General features: G+C 49.2%; 1 protein-coding gene across 3 annotated transcripts in view; it reads right to left on the bottom strand.

Annotated features, from left to right (window-relative positions):
• MYH11 (myosin, heavy chain 11, smooth muscle) overlaps positions 1-16761 on the bottom strand; it is a 121484-nt gene that overhangs the window by 21153 nt on the left and 83570 nt on the right. For all 3 annotated transcript variants that reach the window (XM_006871964.1, XM_006871965.1, XM_006871963.1), the window contains 11 exons: positions 14746-14919; positions 13862-13976; positions 10386-10579; positions 8113-8234; positions 7939-8008; positions 7352-7512; positions 5414-5522; positions 3304-3435; positions 3002-3208; positions 1745-1882; positions 768-891 (listed from right to left, as the gene is read on the bottom strand). In XM_006871964.1, the coding sequence (XP_006872026.1) occupies positions 768-891; positions 1745-1882; positions 3002-3208; positions 3304-3435; positions 5414-5522; positions 7352-7512; positions 7939-8008; positions 8113-8234; positions 10386-10579; positions 13862-13976; positions 14746-14919 (1546 nt within the window). The remainder of the gene's footprint in view (positions 1-767; positions 892-1744; positions 1883-3001; positions 3209-3303; positions 3436-5413; positions 5523-7351; positions 7513-7938; positions 8009-8112; positions 8235-10385; positions 10580-13861; positions 13977-14745; positions 14920-16761) is intronic.

The following is a 16761-nucleotide window of genomic DNA, read 5'->3' on the forward strand; positions in this document are numbered from 1 at the left end:
GCTCAGACCTTTAGGCTAAGGAAGGTCCCCTGCTTCCCCCACAAACAGCTTCTTTATGTAGCAAAGTATCATTTCAGCATTTTTTCACCTGTACAGTTAGGGATATACATCATGTTTTGCAACATCACCTCTATCCGATTCCAAAGTTTTCCACCATCCTGAACTGAAGTTCAGTGTTTCCTGAGCACAGCTCCTTCTGCTCCCCTCCCCGCTTCCTCTAGCCCCTAAGTTGTTGTTGTTGTTAAGTGCCGTCGAGTCGGTTCCGGAGTAGTACTATTAAACTTTGCACTGTATAAATTTTTTTTTTTATAAAACCACTGCTGTTGGGTTGATTTGGACTCATAGTGAGCTTTGAGTACAGGGTCAAACAGCCCCACAGGGGCTATAATTTTTACGGAAGCTCTTCCAAGGAGCAGCTGGTGGGTTTGAACCGCCGACCTGTCGGTTAGCGGCTGAGCACTTAACCACTGCACCACCAGGGCTCCTTTTGGTCTGTGTACAGTTGTCTGTTGTAGATATTTCTCGAAAGTGGGATCGTTCCATTATTGTCCTTTTGTGACCCATTTACTGTGTATGCGGTTAGGGTCACTATGAGTTAGAATACACTCCACGGACCTGGGTTTGCTTTATGTTGACGATGGGTCATTAGAAGAACTTGCTTACAGCTGTAACTGTCTTAAAAGAATTTGCCATTCTCAAATTTCCTTACTGATTTGATTTCTCCTGGTTTTAAAAAAAGCAGCCCAAACAAAATGCCTTCAAAATACCTTCCAGTTCTGAAATCATAGATTCATGCTTGTTTTTCAGCTTGGTGAGATTCTTGGCTTTTTCTTCCTCTTCTGCGAGAGTTGTCGTTAAATCGCTAATCCTTTCTTCAAGAAGTTTTCGCTCCTTTTGGGGGAGGAGAGGGGAGAGAATAAAGAATCATCAGTATGTTCTTAAAACTTCTTCCTATTAGGCTTCATGATCGTCCTGTGTCTTTTAAGAAAATCTCTCAAGATGACTCCTTTGGGATCCCAAAAATCAGTCACCATAGCCTTCTGAGCTGACCTCTCTGCCTTGAATTTAACTGGCCCAGCAGATCCCCCCAGAAGCCACTGTTTTGATTAGACTATATTTTTTGCAAGGCATCATAAAAGAGACTAAGACAAGTAGATTACTGAGCGAACTTGTCTGCAGCCATCCACTGATCTCAGAGCCATGTTTAAACACACTTTGTTTGGAAGGAACCCTCACACGTATGAACTGGACCCCTAGTAGTAATACTTTTTGACTTGCCCTAGTATGTCTCCCGCATGTCACCAGGCATCTCTCCTGGTGCTGCCTCACAGAAGGTGCTCAGCTGACAGCGAGCACCACCCTCGGTGGTCCTGCCCCTCTTGGTTACTCACTCAGCTGCCCAACACATCCTGATCTGCTCTGGACTTTCTACTTTTAGCCCTGGAAGTTCCACATCCCCAAGTCCCTTAGTGGTTAACAGAATATGGAAGAGACCCTTGACTTGGGGTCTCTGGCAATGGTGTTCCTGAGGATCGTTCCATGGCAGCTCCGGTGCTGATGGGACAAACCCGGCCCAGTGCACAGTGGTATCAACAATGGGGTCCCAAGGCCATCATGTCATGGCCAAGAGATGACCCTTTGCTCAGCCTTCACCACCTTGGTATATGTGGTCAAAAAGGGAGACCTCTGGAATCCTGCTTCCTGGCGAGATTCCATTTTAACAAAGACGCACGACCTCACTCACTTTTGATAGCTTATTGTTGTGGTCATCCATGACCAAGATGTCATCCTCCAGTTTCTTGATCTTGGCCTCAGCTGTGACCTTCTCGAGTTGTAGTTTCTGCCTCGCGGCTTCCTCCTCTTCCAGCTGTTCTTCCAGGTCCTTTTAGGGAGAGGGAAAAACATCACCACCCTGCTTGAAACAAACACTCTTAGGAAACTGGGCAGTAACTGACACAGAGGCTAGGCCTCATCCCCACCCCCCACCCCCCGCCCACCAATCTATTGCAGTCTCCATCTGTTGGAAAGCAAAGGTCCAGGCAAGCCACTTTGCTTTGTGGAGCCTCAGTCTCCTCATCTGTAAAATGGATCTACTAGGTGCTACTTACAGGTTCGCTGCGAGTCAGAGCAAACTTGGCAGCAATGGGTTTGGTTTTAGGATACTATAGTGTTTTGTTTTTACTTTTATTTTGGGTGAAAATAAACATAGCAAAACCCACTTTCATTCCTCAGGCTCTAGACACAATGATCAGTGATCTTAGTTCCAATCTTCCATTGTGTCAGCATTCTTGTTTCTCCTGTTCCAGTTGTTTCACTTCCATTTACTGAATTGCCTTGCTCATTCCCTAACCTTTAGCATAGTGGTTTTACAGTAAGTCCAGAAATTTGTTGCTATTCCTTCCCTCAAGGGGCAGAGTCTGATCACTCACCCTCACCCCACCTTGAGTGTGAGCAGGATTTAGGGGCTTATTTCTAATGGAGAAAGTGGAAGTGAAGTGTACTTCCAAGATGAGGTGTAAACGGCATTGAGGCTTCCTCTCTGCTGTCTCTCGGATCACGTGCTTCGGCTTCTGGGGGGAGTTAGCTGCCACACTGTGAGAACACCCAAGCAGCACTACGGAGCTCCACACGGTGAGGAACTGAGGCCTGCCAACAGCCATGTGGTGCGCCATCATGGCAGCAGATCCCCCCGCCCCAGGAGGACTGCAGCCCCAACTGACACCTGGACTACAACCTCACGAGAAACCCCAAGTTCCAGAAACCCCAAGCTCAGCTAAGTTGCTCCTGAATTCCTGACCAAGGAACTGTGTTAAGAAAATAAATGTGTATCATGTGAAGATATGTTTTGGATGTTTTGTTTTGCAATTCAATAAATGAGTAGTGCAAAGACTGTCAGCCTGGGTGCTTACTAGAGAAAGGGCATCCGCTCACCACGGAGCAGGGTGGACTCTGGTGAGGCCTGTATTCAGATCCAGCTCTCGCTGAGGACGCAGTGCCTTACCAGCATCTGCTGGGCCATCTTCTTCTTTTCAGCCTGCAGCTGCTGGCCCCGGTCCTCCTCCTCCTCCAGGCGGGCCTCCATCTCATGCAAGATCTCTTCCAACTCCTGCTTCTTGGCCGCCAGCCGGACCCGCATCTCCTCAGCCTCTGCGTACAGCTCTGTCTCGGCCTGCAGCTGCTCTTGTAGCAGGTTCTTTTCCTCGGCCAGCTGTACACGGAGGGAGTGGGGACCAGGCCAGTGAGCCCACAGGGGCTGAGGGCACAGGCTCCCTGCCTGCCCCAGCCCTGCTCCGGCCTGGGCACCTGTGTGTGCTTGTGCTCCAGCTCTTTGAGCTCGCCCTCCGCCTTCTGCTGCCGCTCCTTGATCTTCTGTAGCTCGTCCTCCTTGGCCTGCATTTCCTCCTCCTGCCGTGTCACCTGCAGCAGCGGCTTCACCTGCACACACACAGCCCCATTGTTACCAATCTGAGCAGGGTTTTATAATGAGGGATGTTTTCTCCCCAAGGAGACATTTGGCAATGTGGGGGTGGTCACAAGTGGGAAGGAAGGCCACTAGCACATAGTGGGTCTACACCAGGGATGGTACAAAACAGCCTGCAACGAACAAGTCAGCCCTAAATCTCAACAGTGCTGAGGCTGTGAAACGGCCCCAAAATGAGCAATACAAAAATATACAAAATGAGGAGAGAGCCACCCCCATCCCAAGAGAACTTCCACTGACAATTTAATGTGCTTCCTTCCAAAGAAAGAAAAGGAAGACATCTCCTGCACATTCCCATTTCTCTATCAAAGTCATTACTGGTATTCTTAGCATTTCCTTCCAGTCTTTTTCCTACACATTTAAAAAATATGCCTGAGATTATACAGCTAACTTTTACATGCTGTTTGAGTTAGCTAACAGTGCTGTTCTGAGGTACCGTGGCGTTAGTTCTAGCCCTGTAGAGGGTTACCTGGCTGTAAATCTTTACAGGAACAGAAAGCCTCACTTTCCTCCTGCTATCTAACTTTGCAAGGTAATTAATACTCCAGGTTGTTACACTGTCTTTATCAGTAACCTTTTTCTCTTTTTCCTTTTTAGATAGTCATTTTTCTTACTAGTTAAAAAATCTTGATGGAAAATGGGTGGTGACCCATGAATGGCTCCATTTGCCAGGGTTCGACATTGACATTTTGCTGTTATAAATAAGGCCATAGCCAGTTGCCTTCCAGTCACTGCTGGTCCCTGGAAACCCCGTGTGTGACAGTAGAACTGCCCGTCGGGTTTTCAATGGCTGAGTTTTCAGAAGTAGATCACCAGGCCTTTTGCTGAGGTGCCTGTGGGCGGACTCACAACTCCAACCATGTTCAGTGTATTAACCATTTGCACCACTAAGGAGCTCTGGTAGCGTAGTGGTTATGAATCAGGCTGCGAACCTGAAGGTCAGCAGTTTGAAACTACCAGCTGTTCCGTGGGAGAAAGATGAGACTTTCTGCTCCTGTAAAGATTTATGGCCTCAGAAACCCTGTACAGCGTCGCTATGGGTCGGAACTGACTCCACAGCACATAACAACAACAAGGACTCCCAAGGCCATGATGAATGCCCTTAATTCTTGGTTTTCTTTATTTGCAATAGTTTCCTTAAGATCATTTTTCAGGAGTTGAGTCAAATGGAATGAATATTTCCAACAAGCACCTTCCCCCACTGAGTAGACGCCTGTCTTGATGCACCCCTGTCTTCACTCCTATGGCTGTCTGTCCATCCACATAACTGGACCGCTCACGAGGACAAGACACCACGGTGTCTCACAGTGGTGACTCAATGACAAAGTATGTGCCCATTTACACACCCAGTGGCATAGAAGAGGAGCCTATCTGTTGCAACAGGGTATGTCTTTAGGGTCCTGGTGTGGCACTGGACTGCTAACCACAAGGTCGGCACTTCAAACCCACCAGCCACTCCTGGAAATCCTATATAGAGCCACTATGAGTCAGAACAGATTCAATGCCACTTAGCAACATGTCTCTGAGCAGCTGGTAAATTACAACCAGTGATGCTGTAGGGATAGGTTGTACCCAAAGGTCGTTTTCTCTATAAAAATGAGCTATTCATAAACAATTTGTTGTTGTTAACTGCTATGGAGTTGGTACTGATTCAAAAAGACCCTTATAGGGTTTCTGAGAAGTGGCTGGTGAGCTCGAACTGCCTACCTTTCAGCTCAAAGCAACTTTGCAGTCCAGTGCATTAACCCACAGCGCCACCCCAGGGCTTGAAATGATAAAATTATAGAAATGGTGAGTGAGGGCTAAGTTGGTGGAAGGGGTGGGTGAGAAACAGGCATGGCCATAAAGGGGCAACTTGAAGGGTCCCTGGTATTCCAGAAATGCTCTGGATCTGAGTTTTGTTGTTCAGGGCCCCATCTCTAGTCCACTTACTTTGGTGAAGAGTCTCCACCACTGCCAGTTCCGCAGCTTGAGGTAGGCGGCGCAGTTCCGCTGGATCACTTTCATGGCCGTCAGCTGCTGCTGCCGCTTGGTAAAAGCCCTAGGAGAGAGAACAGCAGGGCCCTGAGAAGCCAGAGCCAAGGGCTGCCCTCTGACCTGCCCAACACACTCTCCAACATCTCCCACACTCCCTGACTCATATACTCCCCCTTGTCCAAACTGCCACGGACCACATCACATGCCCCTCCTTACTCACACTCCCCTTGTCCACACTCCCTGCTGTTCACAGCACCTTTCCCTAGAGCATCCTGAACACAAGCTCCTAGTTGGCTTGTCATCTTGGAACTTACACAGAGACACAGCCCATCCCATTGAGCACAGATTCTCCCAGGTCCCCTGAGCATCAACACAAGTGTGCCGTCTAGTTTGGACCACTGAGAGCCTTTCTCAGTGAGCAAGGAAGACCCAAAGCTTAGAGGCTCAGAGCCATGACCTGGGAAACAGACCTAGACTACATCATTTCCCAAGCCCGGGGGTGGTGCTATAGGATAAGCACTTGACTGGCAACCACAAGGTTGGCGGCTCAAACCCACCAGCTGCTCCTCGGAAACCCTATGCAGGGTCACCATGAGTCAGAACTGATTTGACAGCACATAACAATAACATAAATATCTTTCCTAAGGAGGATACCTCACACCCCCAGAGGTGCCACACCTTCCGAAAACTGAGCTTCTGACAGATCTATTCTTTGCTAAGTTGTGTTTTAGGGGTCTCAGTGGAGACTCTGACACAGAGACAACTCTCTTCCTGTTTAAGGACCATCGAGTTTGAAAAACCATAGAACGGTGATCATAATCCTCTTTCCTCAGGTTGCCATCTTGGTGGCCATATTGGGTGTAGCTGACAGAGAATTTAGTTACGAGACGTAACAAGTTAGGTCTGTCTGGGGCCAAAAGCTCCCCAGATGTGGCTTTCACCAACATGGATCCACTTGCCAGAGAGTCAGCAGCTTGACACAATCAGGGTAGGTGAGGGTGTAGCCAAGACCTAAGGATAATTAGCTGGAGTACCACCACCACCCCCTCACCCCCTGCATACCTTTTTGGGAAGCAATTTTCATCTAGGAATCTTAGCCCTCCCCTTCCTCCCAGCCCTCTCAAAACAACAGGGGAAGCAGATCTACCAAAGCCCAGCCACGTGAATCCATTTGGTTAGGGGCTATGCTGTTGTAGTTAAGTGCTATAGAGTCTGTTCTGACTCACAGTGACCCCGTATAGGGTTTGTGAGGAGCAGCTGATGGGTTTGAACTGTTGACCTTGTGGTTTGCAGTCCAGTACTGATCCTACAGCGCCACACCAGTTTGTTGTTGCTGTTGTTGTTAAGTGACGTTGAGTTGGTTTCTGAGGAGCAGTTGGTGAGCTTGAACCACCGACCTTACAATTCAAACAGTTTTGCAGTCTGGTGCATTAACCCACAGCGCCACACCAGGACTCCATTCCTTTGGATACCTTTTGTATCCAGCATTTCAGAAGTGGTAACTGGACATGGTTCTAACTTTTTCCACGGATCGTATCATGGACTTCTCATACCCAGCTGCATGAGGGAGACATGATCATGCCCATGTTACCACTAGGAGGGCCTGAGTCTCGCAGGGCATGTAACATGCCTACAGTCCATCAGCAAATAAATGGGGGAGCAGAAGGAGAAGCCTGGTCCCAGAGCCCATGGATCTGAGCATTTTCCATGCCTGGTACTCACAACGCGGGCATATATTTAAAGTGGTGACACTCGCCCTCAATGCATCTAACACTAGATGGCCTCACAGCATCAGTGAGTTAGACATGAGGTAGGAAAACCCCTCCCCAAGTGGTTCTGGTGTTTCTGGTCCGTGTGATAGGAAGGTGTCAGGATGTGGGGAGAACTCTTTACTTTCGGGCCAGGTAGCCGCGACACATCGCCTGGAACGCCATGATGACATCTGTGATTTTCAAGTCTCGTTCCTCTTCCAGGTGGGCCAGTACCCCGGTTCGGAAGAAGATTTTGCTCTGCCCAATCCTATACAAGTTGGGATCAAGTTCTAGAGCTTTGATCTGCAGAAGGAGAGAAGAGGAAGGTTTCTGGTTTCAGCTGTGTACTTGGATGACGGTACCACCACAAGCAACTTCAGCAAGGCCTGAAGCTGGGCCACCCACGTCTCTTCATCCCATGTGCTATCCACACACCACCAGCTTCTCCAGCTGTGACTACCTCAGTACTCCTAGTGGTCTTCCATGTGTGTTTCTAAAATGTGAAGCTGACCATGACTGGCAGTAGGGTACCACCAAGTCAATTCCAGCTCACGTGACCCTATGGAACAGAGTAGAACTGCTCCATAGGGTTCCTGGGTCCGATTCTTTCTCATGTGGAGCGGTTCGAAGGTTTGAACTGCAGACCTTTCAGTTAGCAGCCAAATGTTTAACAACTGTGTTACCAGGGTTCTGGGACCAAGACCTACCTAGAAGCCAGGATGGACTCACCATGAGAATGCAGGCCTGCTTCCCGTCCATGAAGCCTTTGGGAATTGCACTTGCTGCGAGGATCTCATAGCTAGAAGCACAGGACCGAAGTCACCGAGGGAAGCTTCATCATCCACCCCTCTGCCCAGCCCCACTCACCCACCACCCCACCCGTGCTGGCCCCGGCAGGCTCACCGTTGGCGGAACTCCTGAAAGACAATCCTGTTGGGGAAACCCTGCCGACAGATCCGGATGCCTTCCAACACTCCGTTGCACCGTAGCTGCTCCAGTACCAGAAATGCATCCAGCTTGCCCGACTATGAAAGCAGAAAATAGTAATGACTACCGGCTCTGGGACCCAGAAGCAACAAGTCCTAAATGTCAGGTGTAAATTAGCAATTCCGCCAGGTCAGGTGGGTATTCACAGAGGTACCAAGTGAGGTGTCACTGAAGCCTCGCTTTCTCTGGGCTTCTAAGACCTTTAGCTGCATGGTCTCTTTTGCACATGGTGGCTTCATCCTGGTGACCTACCACCTGTCATATTCTGTCCGTCTCTATCTTCTGTGGCTCCTACTTCCCAAATACCTTCCAGTCCACCCATGGCTCTCCATCCCCATCGTAACGATGTTCCCCATCCAGCAACCGATGTTCTCCAGCATGGACAACCTCAGCAAGCAACCTACTGCCTGGCCTTCCCAGTCCTGCCTCACCATTCCATCTCCTTAGTGTGTTTCTAAAACGTAATTTCACCGTGAAATACAAACCAGTCATTGCTAAGTTCATCTCAACTCATGGTGACCCCATGAATGTTACAGTACAACTGTGCTCCATAGGGTTCTCAGTGGCTGAGGTTTCAGAAGTAGATGGCCAGGCCTCTCCTCCCGCCAAGATGCCACTAGGTGGACTCGAACCTCCAACTTCTCATTTAGTAGCAGTTGCATTAACTGTTATTTGTACCACCCTGGCATTCCTCCCTGATGGCACCCATACAGAAAGAAGGCCAATCTCTGGTCGGTGCACAAAAAACACCAGGATCTAGTTTCTGCATGTCCATGTGGTCTTACTTGTCCCCAGTCCCTGCCTCACACTACTGCATGTCAACATGAAACTGCCTAGCCAGCATTTTCTTACACAGACTCTTCAGTTCTTCCCGCCACATGTTTGCTGCTAGTAGCCCCTCTGCCTTGCTTGTCACTCCCACACCACCCTCTACTTCACCAACTTTATGCTTACCCATTCTCCAAAGTTCACAGTCTCCAAGCAGCTTACTCTGAGCCCTGAGATTGTGCAGTATCCTGGCACCTTGGTGGTCTCATAATCTACGCTATTACGTCACGGTACTCAGCTGGTGTGGCGACCTCCCCCACTAGATCAGTTTCTCTGCTAGTTGACATTTTGGACCAGACACCTCTTCGTGATGGACATTAGAGGATGTCCACCAGCATCCCTGGCCTCCACCCACAAGATGTCAGGAGCACCTTCCTCCCAGTGTTACCATCAAAAATGTCTCCAACCCAAACCTACTACTGTCAAGTTGGCTCTGAACGATAGTGCCCCTAGAGGACACAGTAGGAACTGTTCCTCAGGGCTTCGGAGACTAAATCTTGATGGAAACAGATTGTTCTTGTTATGTGCTGTTGAGTCTGTTCCGACCTATAACGACCCTGTGTGGGTTTCTGAGGAGCGGCTGGTGGATTTGAACTGCTGACCTTGCAGTTCAAATTGCCCTATGATCCAGTGCATTACCCTACAGCGCTACACCAGGACTCCACAGAAGCAGATAGCTTGCTCTTTTCCCTGTAGAGTAGGGGTGGCTTTTAACCACTAACCTTGCTGTTAACAGTTCAGCACTTTACCTACAGCACCCCCAGGGCCCAGTTAGCCCTCACTGAGAACTCTTGAGCTGGATTCTGAGAAACCCAGCACTGTGTCCCCAGCATGTGGCACAGGTAGGTGCTCAGTAACCATTTTTTGGACTAATGAGTGAATGAGTCAGCTGGTGCCCCTTGAGAGCACCTCATGGCTGAAACAGTCCCTGGAAACACCCTCCCCTCCTCCTTTGCCTTCTTCTGCCTCCAGCAATGGGGAGAACAAACCGAACCAGTTTTTATCAAACTGATTCTGACTCATGGAGACCCCATGTGATTCGGAGTAGAACTGGGCTCCGGAGGGTTTTCATGATGTTTGTGAAGCAGACTTCCAGGTCTTTCTTCCGAAACACTTCTGGACAGTTTCAAATCACCAACCTTTTGGTTAGTAGGCCAGTGTTTAACCATTTGTACCATATAGAGAGGGATGCAGAATGGGTACCAGATTCAGACAACCTCCCACCCAAGGCTAATGGGCCTCAGATTACGGACCTCTGTCCCTCTAGTATCAGGGGCTTTGGGGCCCTTCCCCCAGACCCTTCAGGCCTCCAGAACACCCCCCCCCTTTACTCCCGGGGGGAACTCCCTGGGCAGACTCACCCTTTTCTCATGGTTGGGGATAATGCAGCGCACAAAATTGGGCGTGGTGTTACGCAGTGTGGTCATCAGCTTCCCAAGCTGTTCCTTGTAGAGCTGCCCCACCGTGCGGAACATGCCCTTCTTGGTCTTGGAGGCGCTGGGCAGCGAGCTCTCTGTCATCTTGGCCATCTGGTCTAGCCCCACAATGCGGTCCACTGTGGGGACATGAGAGGTGGTGTCAGCCCTTGGGGACTCCTAGCCCCCACAAGCAGCCAGAGAGCCAGGTCCACAGAGGGTGAGCCAGTAAAGACTCCACACTGAGACTCTGGGAGGCCCCAGGTCGCTACTTCCGCTCGCTGGGCACCAGCCCCACCTTTCCTCCGCAGACAATGTGGTTGTCTTGTCCACTGGGTAATGGGGAGACATGTATGTGTTGGAGGCTGTTTCCAGTGCTGAGGATCTGGGAGAGATTGGGAGCAGGGGAGACCTGGAGTACATCCTGCTCTGGTCAGGGACCTGTTGGGTCCCGTGGGCCAGCACCCCTTTGTGCCCCAGTTTCTTCATCTACATAACAGAAGTAATGACAACATCCACAAGGCGGCATGGGAAGCGAGTGAGGCTCTGGAAAACACTTAGCGGGCTTGTCCTTCATCCCACAAGTGTTTACTGAGCACCTGGCGCTGCAGGATAAGCACTGGACTGCAAAGTCTGTTTGAATTGCAAAGTCAGTGGTTCAAACCCACCAGCCCCTCTTTGGAAACTCTTTACAGGGTCTCTATGAGTTGGAACCGACTTGACAGCACTTAAAAACAGTAATAACCATGCTCCAAAAGAACCCTAATGATGCAGTGAGTTAAGTGGTAGGCTGCTAACCACAAAGTCAGTGGTTCAAACCTGCCAGCTGAAATCTCTGCCCCGTAGAGATTTACAGTCTCTGCCCTGGGAGCAGTTTCTACTCTGTCCTATAGGCTCACTGTGAATTGCAATCTGATACTTTACAGCTCCATGGTTAGTCTCGTGGAAGAAGGGACAATACGCTGGTGTAGAAATATAAGATATCCCAAGCGCCGAGGGGCCTCAGTAAAAAGATGTTGTTGTTAAGTGCCGTGAGTCAGTTCTGACTTCACTGCAACCGTGTCTGGGGTTTCTAAGGAGTGGCTGATGGGTTTGAACCGCCAATCTTGCGGTTAGCAGTTCAGTACTTCTCCTTCAGCACCACACCAGGACTCCTTAGAAGAAAAATAAAGCAGGGTAAAGGGAGAATAATAATGAGGTAATGGGGATCTCTCTGATAAACTGCGGAGCAGAGGCCTAAAGGAAGTTGGGGAGTGACCGTGGAATCATCCAGGGAAAGAAGGTTCCAGAAAGGTTCAGCAAGTGCAGACACGCATGGTCAGCTCTTGCCTCCCTTTAGCAGATGTGTGGCCCTGTTCTAATTGCTGACCACAATCATAGTGACCCCGTGTGTGAGTAGAACTGTGCTCCTAATGTTTCCAATGGTTGATTTTTCAGAAGTAGACTGCCAAACTTATCTTCCAAAGTTCCTCTGGGTGGAATCACACCACCAGCCTTTTGGTTAGCAGTGAGAGTGTTTACCATTTGCATTGCCCAGGGGTTCCACTGCTAAGCCAATTCAAACAAAACCCATAGTCGTCAAATCTGTTCTAACTCATAATAACACTCTAGGTCAGAGAAGAACTCTCCCCGGAGTTTCCAAGGTTGTCATCTTCCCGGAGGAGGCAGACAGACACAGCTTTGTCCTGTGGAGAAGTGGGTGGGTTTGAACCACCAACCTTATGGGTAGCATCTATCCACTTCACCACGGCACCACCAGCAATCCTTCTATTATCATCAAAGGGACTTTTTCTTTCAGAACGGCAGCAGACATTTCCAACAGTCCACCTGCTGCAGCAAGTATCCAGCCCAACCCACGGGGCTGCACCAGGCCTGCCCGCTGGACACAATTACATCTGTAGGTTCCATGGAACCATCTCTGTTCTCTCTCTCTCCCACAGGATTGTGGGCTCCTTGAGGGAAGGGTCTTAGTGAGTGCTTCCAGGGGCTTGGTGAAACCAAGGAGAGCTGCAGCTACCTAGTCTGAGAGCCCACCATGTGATTGTTGTTGTTAAGTGCTGTCGAGTCAATTCCGACCCATAGCGACCCTGTATAGGCTTTCCAAAGAGCAGCTGGTGAGCTTGAACCACCGACCTTGCAGTCCAAACAACTTTGCAGTCTGACGCATTAGCCCACAGCGCCACACCAGGACTCCCATGTGACTGGCACTCAGTAAATGTTGGCATACATAACCTTTGCCTGGAACACTTTCTACCATGCTTAAAACAAGGACCATACCCTTTGTGCCAAGAAGGAAACCTCCCATGGACAAAGGTGGCCATGAATAAAATAAGCAAATCCCAACTCCAACCATCATTCCAGCAGCCAACACTGAGCACGTATTATGGGCCAGACAGGGGCTAGGTATGGTATAGATTATCGAGCCGCTGGCTCTCAAAGTCAACCAAAGCGGAGTCTCCACACCAGCAGCAGCTGCAGCCCCTGGGAATTTACTGTTGTTGAAGGTGCCATCAAGTCAGCTCTGAATCACAGCGACCCTGTACACAACAGAACAAAACCCTGCCCAGCCCTCACAATTGTTATGTGTCGGTGACTCACAGTGACCCTGTACACAACAGAACGAAACCCTACCCAGCCCTCACAATTGTTATGTGTCGGTGACTCACAGTGACCCTATACACAACAGAACGAAACCCTGCCCAGTCCTCACAATTGTTACATGTGATCCATTGTTGCTGCTACTGCGTCAATCCATCTCATTGAGGGGCTTCTACTTTTTCATTGACCCTCCACTTTACCAAGCACGATGTCCTTCCCCAGAGACAAGTCCCTCCTGATAACATGCCTGAAGTATGCGAGACAGAGTCTGACCATTCTGGCTTCTAAAGGCACTTATTAGAAGTGCGCGTTCCCAGACCCTACTCCAGACCAACAGATTCAGAACTTCTGGGAGGTAGGATCCAATTGTCTGTGTACAAAAAGACTCCAGGGGACCCTGAAGGACACCCAAGTCTGAGCACTATGGGTCTAATTTAATCCTCACAATAGTTTCAGGAAAGGAAGCTGAAGCTTAATGAAATTAATTAAGTGATTTGTCCAAGATCAAACAGCTATCAGTGGTGAAGACAAGAACGGAAGTCTTTCTAACTCTTGGATCCTAAATCACCACAGCTTGTATTCCCTGAGCCCTGACCTCAGGAGCTGCTCCCTGGGTCAGATTTGGGGTTGAGGGCTTGGAGTCCACTATTCAGAGAGCTAGGTGGTTGAATGTTTCAACAGGATGTTGTTACTTGCCAACATGGCCCTCTCCCAATATCCACCACTTGGGACTAGATATGGGAGATGGGCAGCCATTAAGAGATGAAAGATACGGTGTTTGATTCTTCTGATCAAAACAGTTCTCAGAGCAGGGAGAGCCTTACCGTCCTTCCACAAGTCAGCCACAAACTTGTCTGAGGAGGCGTTGAGGAGTGAAGTCACGTTGTCATTCAGTGGGTCCATGTTCTTGGTCAGCCAGGCACTTGCATTGTAATCCACCTGCCAAAGATCATTCATTCCACCCATCAAAATTAAGGGCAAGGCCCACATCCCTGTTTCCCTTCCAGGTCTTCCAAGGTCAGAGAGGAAACAACATTAGCATCCGCCATGATGGGAATCCATCAACATCGATGGCAAGACCAAAAGAGCAGTGTTTCCAAGGGCCCTGCACACAGTAGGTCATCGATACGTGATAGGAATCGCTGTTGAAGGCCTTTTCTCTAGGCTATGTATTCTCCCAGTAGCCCTTTCTCCAGAGCCTATGCATCTGGTCACAGATTAACGTGTGTTATCACTGATATTGCAGGATCGTGTATGTAACAGTATTTACCTTTGTTGTCTGTAACTCCCGGGCTGGTACCATTCCCAAGTGATTCCTACCCTGAGCTTCCCACCTGCTGTTCCCACTGGGACAGAGGGGGATCTGGGGCTGGTATCATCCTCAAATCATTCCTCCTATGAGCTTCCCGTCTCTGTTCCCACTGAGACAGAGAGAGTCCTTGGCCCTGGGACTGGTACAGCTCATAAATGATTCCTACTCTGAGCATCTGCCTGCTGTTCCCACTGGGATAGAGAGGGCCCTGGGCCCCAGAGCTAGTACCATTCCCAAATTGTTCCTACCCTGAGATTCTTATATGCTGTCCTCACTGGGATCGAGGGGCCCCTTGGCACTGGGGCACCCGGGTACCATTCCCAAATGATTCCTCCTCTGAGGATCCCGTCTGCTGTTCCCACTGGGACAGCGGGGCCTGGAGCCTGGGACCCGTACCTTCCCAGCATAGTGGATTATGGAAAACTCAGTCTTGTCCTTGAGTTGCTTGGGTTTCTGGAACTTGGGGTGGTTGCCCTGCTCCGAGCACAGCTTCTCCACAAAGGACTTGTCTGTGGCTTTGGGGAACCAGCACTCCTCATCCAGCAGGGCCAGCACACCAGGAGGGTTATTCTGAGGAAGACAAGGAGGAAGGTCAGAGCCAGGGCCCCAAGCCTTAAGCTCCCCAGGAAGAGCTGGTCACACAAGAGACGCACACAGAGGCATCGCTCTTAGCTCCAGTATCATACTGGCTTACTAACAACAAACGTATGCTGACCACACACACACACAGAGCAGAAAATCTATCCTCAAATTACTCTGTGTCCAGTGGACACTCATTAGGGTCGGAAGGGCAGGTACCAAAAAAGAACTCAATGCCGTGCAGTCAATTCCAGCTCTCACCAACCCTATAGGGTTGAAGTGCCCCATAGGGTTCCCAAGGCTGTCATCTTTACGGAGGCAGACTGGCGCATCTTTCTCCCATGGAGCAGCTGGTGGGTTGGAACGTCCCACCATTCAGTTGGCAACCAAGTGCTTATCCATTTGGTCCCTTGGGCAGGGACCAATAGAACATAAGGTTCTCTGCTACCCCCTAGGGGCAAACACAGATATAACAACACAAAGATACCAACCTTGTTACCAAGAAATGTGTTGCTCCATATAACAATTCACCTCAGGGTTCCTTTTAGTAAAGCAATTCCTTATATCTGAGGCATTCCTCAACTAAATTGGCTGGGGTGGGGAGGTGGGGGGGGCTTTACTTTAGGGACTCAGTTTTAATGTCCACACCTCGGAGGAGTTTTTCCTGACTTCTGTGTCCAATGCAGGCGCCATCAGTTATCCTCCACTTTGGCTAGATAGGGAAGCTTAGTTGTGTCATTTGCCTGCCTGTTTTGTTATTGATTCACAGTCGCGCATTCTCAGCCCCTAGGGCAGGGCCTTGGCACATAGCAGGCCCTCAGTAAATATGCATTCAGTAATGATTCAATCAGAGATCCTGTTCTAGGAGTTTGGGATACATTAGTCAACAACACAAAGACCTCCCCCAATCTTTGGTGATGAGTGCATGGGCGAGAGGAAGTGAAGGGAAGGAAAAAGATACGAGAGAAGGGACGGAGGGAATAGGGAAAGCAAGAAAGAAATGAAGAGAGAAAGGACCTTTGGTGTTAAAATGGGCGAAGGTAAAGTGGGCTTTAGCTCACAAAATCTCTGTGTGCATTTGAAAGACTTGGAATATAGTCTCATGGAACATCTCAGCCAACGGACATACTACAGTTCATAAAGTTAGGGTCCACAGCCTCGTTTGGTGAGAAGTGTCTGGGGTCTTAAAAGCTCACAAGTGACCATTTAAGATACAACTATTGCTCTCTATCTGTCTAGAACCAAAGAGAAAGAAGGAAACCAAAAACTCAGAAAGAAACAAGTCTTACAGGACTAACAGTCTACAAGAACCATGGCCTCATCTGTCCTGAGACCAAAATTAGATGGTGCCGGCTATCACTACCAACTATTCTCATCAGCACCACAGTAGATGAGCATTGGTAGAATGGGAGGACAATGTAAAACAGAACCTCAAATTCCTAAAAAACAAAACAAAAAAGCCAGACCTGTTGGAATGTAGGACTCCCCGGGACTACAGGCCTGAGGCGCTCTTCGAATTCTGAAACACCAACACCTGAAGTCACCTTGTAGTTAACTAGTTGTTGTTGTTGTTGTTAAGTGCCGTCGAGTCGGTTCCGACCCATAGCGACCCTGTACAGGGTTTCCGAGGCTGTAAATCTGTATGGGAGTAGAAAGCCTCATCTTTCTCCCACGGAGCGGCTGGTAGTTTCGAACCGCTGACCTTAAGGTTCGCAGTCCGATTCGTAACCACTACGCTACCAGAGCTCCTTACAACAAAGATACGAGAGACCAAATCAAAGAGATACAGATGAAATTTTGGAACCATGAACTTCAGAGGAAAGATTAGAGAAG

This window comes from Chrysochloris asiatica, unplaced genomic scaffold (assembly GCF_000296735.1).
Source record: "Chrysochloris asiatica unplaced genomic scaffold, ChrAsi1.0 scaffold00178, whole genome shotgun sequence".
Classification (NCBI taxonomy): Eukaryota; Metazoa; Chordata; class Mammalia; order Afrosoricida; family Chrysochloridae; genus Chrysochloris; species Chrysochloris asiatica.